The sequence below is a fragment of the Stegostoma tigrinum genome, chromosome 1 (genome assembly GCF_030684315.1).
Source record: "Stegostoma tigrinum isolate sSteTig4 chromosome 1, sSteTig4.hap1, whole genome shotgun sequence".
Classification (NCBI taxonomy): Eukaryota; Metazoa; Chordata; class Chondrichthyes; order Orectolobiformes; family Stegostomatidae; genus Stegostoma; species Stegostoma tigrinum.
In genome coordinates, this window is record NC_081354.1 from 80,971,982 (window position 1) to 80,975,640 (window position 3,659).

A 3,659-nucleotide genomic window follows, 5' to 3' on the forward strand; every position below is an offset into this window, starting at 1 on the left:
GGTAATGAAGTGGTTATCTAACGTACTCACTTCACCTGACGAAGGAACAGTGCTTTGAAAGTTGTGATTTCAACTAAACCTGTTGGACTATAAACTGGTGTCCTGTAACTTCTGACTTTGTCCGCCCAGTCTCACATCAGCACCTGGGCCTTTGCCTTCCTGGGGTAGAGTTTGTTGTTGTTTGGGCTCTGGTAGCGAAGGATGTGAGCCAGTGTCCGTCAAATAATTAACGCAGAGCTACCGATTGAATACCGCCAGACCTTACAATAAATGGTATGTCTGGCGCCTTATCATATCCAAACATCTAAAATGCCAAAATTGTTGTTAGGATTAAAATGACTGAGATGGAAATTTAACGTTCAACACGTAATGAAAGGGCTCTCTCAAACTTCCAGTCGAATCCTAGACAATGTAATTTCGTTAAAGTGCTCTTATTTCTAAAATAAAAAGCTGTGGTCGTTTAAACATGACGTTATCAATGAAATAAAGTTCCAATCAGTCGGCTCCACAATTGAATGAACACACTGCTTTTATTAGCGATTCAAACCTTACAAAAATATTTGTCAGTGACAATTTCAAGGGCTTTTTTTTCCCAAAAGACATATCGAAAACTGACACTGGTGCCAAAGTTAGGCCTGTTAATGAGTCAGGTCACTAAAGGCACACATCCGAACGGCGTCCAACTTTTGCAATCAAATACATCCAAACATTCGTTGTGAACAGACCTAATTTTAAAAACGAATTAAAGTACCATAATAAATAAAACGACGAGTTCCTCGATTTCTTTTGCACAAATGTCTTACCATTCCCAGGGAATTCATGCGTCTTAAATTATTTCGACATTGAAAATTGCTGGCATTGGTTTTGAGGTCACCGGCTGTTTCTTGCCCGCAATCCTTACCAGGCTCGGATTCCATGCAAAGAACCTTGCAGAGCCGACACTCCGGGATTTTGGTGGGCTTGCGACTGCGCTGCCGAGTAATTCCCGTTGCCAACATTAAAATTCATGCCCATGTTGACGAAGGGGCTGGCAGACGCGGTCTGCTGCATTGTAGCCATGCTCGAATACATGCAGCTGTAGTCTCCGTCACAGGTGCCAGTGCTGTAGTTGGGATAAGTGGGATAAATATTGTAGCTGTACGGTGCCACGCTGACATTGTATGGTGCGCTGTAGGAAGGGGATGCTCCAAGGCAAGGCTTCCCGTCCCGTACCAACACAGGCACAGCAACCCGACGGGGGGCAGCAGGCGCTGCTCCCAATTCCAAATGTTTATCCTGGCGCTGTCTCTTGCATTTGTACCTGCGGTTCTGGAACCAGATCTTGACCTGTGTCGATGTCAGCTTTAACACATTTGCTAGATGATCTCTTTCTGGGGCGGAGAGGTATCTTTGCTGCTTGAAGCGTCTCTCCAGCTCATAGACCTGGGCCTGAGAAAACAACACTCGCGGTTTCCGCCGAGCCCTCCTCCCAGAGCCTTCAAGAGCATCGCTCCTTCTCGCATCACGCGTCGTCTTTTTATCCATAGCCTTCCCGTCTAGATTATAACAAACAAGGATGTTAAAGATTAATGCGGGCTTTTTTAAAAGATCACGCTTCTGTCGGTGTTTAGAGTTTACTGGTCAAGTTTGAAACTCAGTCTAAAACTTCCTGATTTTTATCGTTCTGCGGGCTCCTGGTTTTCTAAATTTGCATCATTTACTCAGTTTGTTTAGTACTTCGACGCTCACCGAACGACAGTAAAATCAAACTATTTCATTTTCTGAAACTCCGGCTAACCTTGGAGTCTTGTTGAAGTTTTCATGAAAATGTACAACATTTTTGCCACCCAGGGCCTGTGCTTCCCTGACACTCCAGCTCATTTTCATCAACTGGAAACGCCAAATAGTATTCGAGTACACAGGAACTCACAGCACCTTCGACAATATGTTGTCGACACCTTTCTCTTCGCACACCAAATGACCGAAGACCATTGTAACAGTATTGATGCTGTTCCAACACTTCACTGGTGTCTACAGCAAGTGTACATCCCCCGAACACATCTCCAGTACTGTACACATCCCTGTACTGTACACATCCCTGTACTATACACATCCCCGTACTTTGCACATCCCTGTACTGTATGCATCCCTGTACTGTACACATCCCCGTACTGTACACTTGCCCAAACCTATGCACATCTCCAGCACGGAACGCTAGGACTGTACATGTCTCCAGTACACATCTTCAGTACTGTGCATATTCCCAGTACAAACCTTTAGTGCTGGTAGAGATCCAGTGTTGCACATAAGCCGGTAAATGTGCTCAGCATACATTGACAGTACTATACACATCTCTGTACTGTACGTATCCCAGAATTGTACTGGACACATTTCCAGTGGTGCACACATCCTAGAATTGTATACATCCCTGTACACGCATACAGACACATACGCACACACTGCGCGAAAACGCAGTTGGGCTGCAGGATTGCCGAGGAGATGAGCAAAATTACAAGAGGACTTTCAGATTGGATACATGCAGCTAAATCTATTGTTAGTCGGATTCAGTACCACGAATGTACGTGTCTATCGGCATCGATTAGCTGGTTTTTTTTCTTTTCTCGCGCTCTTTCCTTAGTCATTAATTGCAATGTTTAGATGTGCTCTAGCTCTTTCCGATGCCGGCTTTGACAATCGGGTAAACTACATGAAGTGATTTTCTGTTCAGTAAGAATCGCTTGTCGGCCATTCTCCCATCTGTCAGTGTATTTACCTGGGCTGTTGCTGTCAATGGCGATCTCCATCCGCGGCTCGCTGGAGCTCGGGGTATCAATCACACTCACTCTAGCTGGAAATACCGCATGGCTCTTCTGGATATGAGGTTTCATCACCTCATTGCCAAGGCCCGGTAGCACGGTGCATTTGGACTGATATCCTTGCTCCAGCATACAAGAGGAAGGCAGGACATCCGGAGTTGCGCCCCCATGATCTAGGATCCAGTGCTTTTCATGGCGAAGTTCCAGGTTTAAAATATCCTTGACAGAGAATGGGGTGCTCGAAGCTGCGGGGCTCGGAAGCATCTCGGGGTAATTCCGGCGGTAAGTGCTTCAAAAGTGTTATGAGAACCGGTGACCAAACCCGGCCCTACATTACTGATTCAATGACGCAAATTTGAATAGATTTTACTGCGTTAAGGGGTGACTGACGTTAGCAGAGGCAGAGCTTGAAAACTTCCAGCTACATCGAGAGATTTCTATTGGCCACAAGCCTTTTACTCTGGGCGATGGGCAGAGGCCAGGTTTCCTTTTGAAGAATGCATTGGGCGAAGATTTCTTTAAAACCCTATAATATTTCCTTTTTTCCCTGGGCTACGATAAACACATTGAAATGAGGCAATTACTAGGATTATTTCACACCGTTCATGCAAAATTCTTTATAAATTACATCCGTTTAATGATATTATGAACAAAGACAATTATTCAGCAAAAGTACCCGACATTAGCAATCTATTAGGATGAGCATAAACAGTTCAAGCCAACGAACACACATAATTCATTTTACCAACACTTCGAGGAGTTCGAAAAGTTGGTAAATATTTGTCCGATAAATAACGTAGAACTCACCTCAGCGGTAAGAAGGTCGACGTGGAACTTTTAAGTTTGCAAACCAATCACGATTCT

At 44.6% G+C, this 3,659-nt stretch overlaps 1 protein-coding gene across 1 annotated transcript; it reads right to left on the reverse strand.

Moving 5' to 3' along the window:
- Window positions 1-506: 506 nt before the first annotated feature.
- On the reverse strand, window positions 507-3,282 carry LOC125455892 (homeobox protein Nkx-2.5-like). Its single transcript, XM_048538427.1, has 2 exons — window positions 2,753-3,282; window positions 507-1,535 (listed from the first exon to the last, which is right to left on the reverse strand). The coding sequence occupies exons 1-2, from the start codon at window positions 3,057-3,059 to the stop codon at window positions 898-900; spliced, it is 945 nt and encodes a 314-aa protein (XP_048394384.1). The 5' UTR covers window positions 3,060-3,282; the 3' UTR covers window positions 507-897.
- Window positions 3,283-3,659: the final 377 nt, after the last annotated feature.

Excerpts from the sequence above, each read along its gene's own strand:
- LOC125455892 (XM_048538427.1), bottom strand. The coding sequence starts at position 3,059 with ATGCTTCCGAGCCCCGCAGCTTCGAGCACCCCATTCTCTGTCAAGGAT. Across the intron at positions 1,536-2,752 it reads CATTGACAGCAACAGCCCAG|ACGGGAAGGCTATGGATAAA; the intron begins GTAAATACACTG and ends GTTATAATCTAG.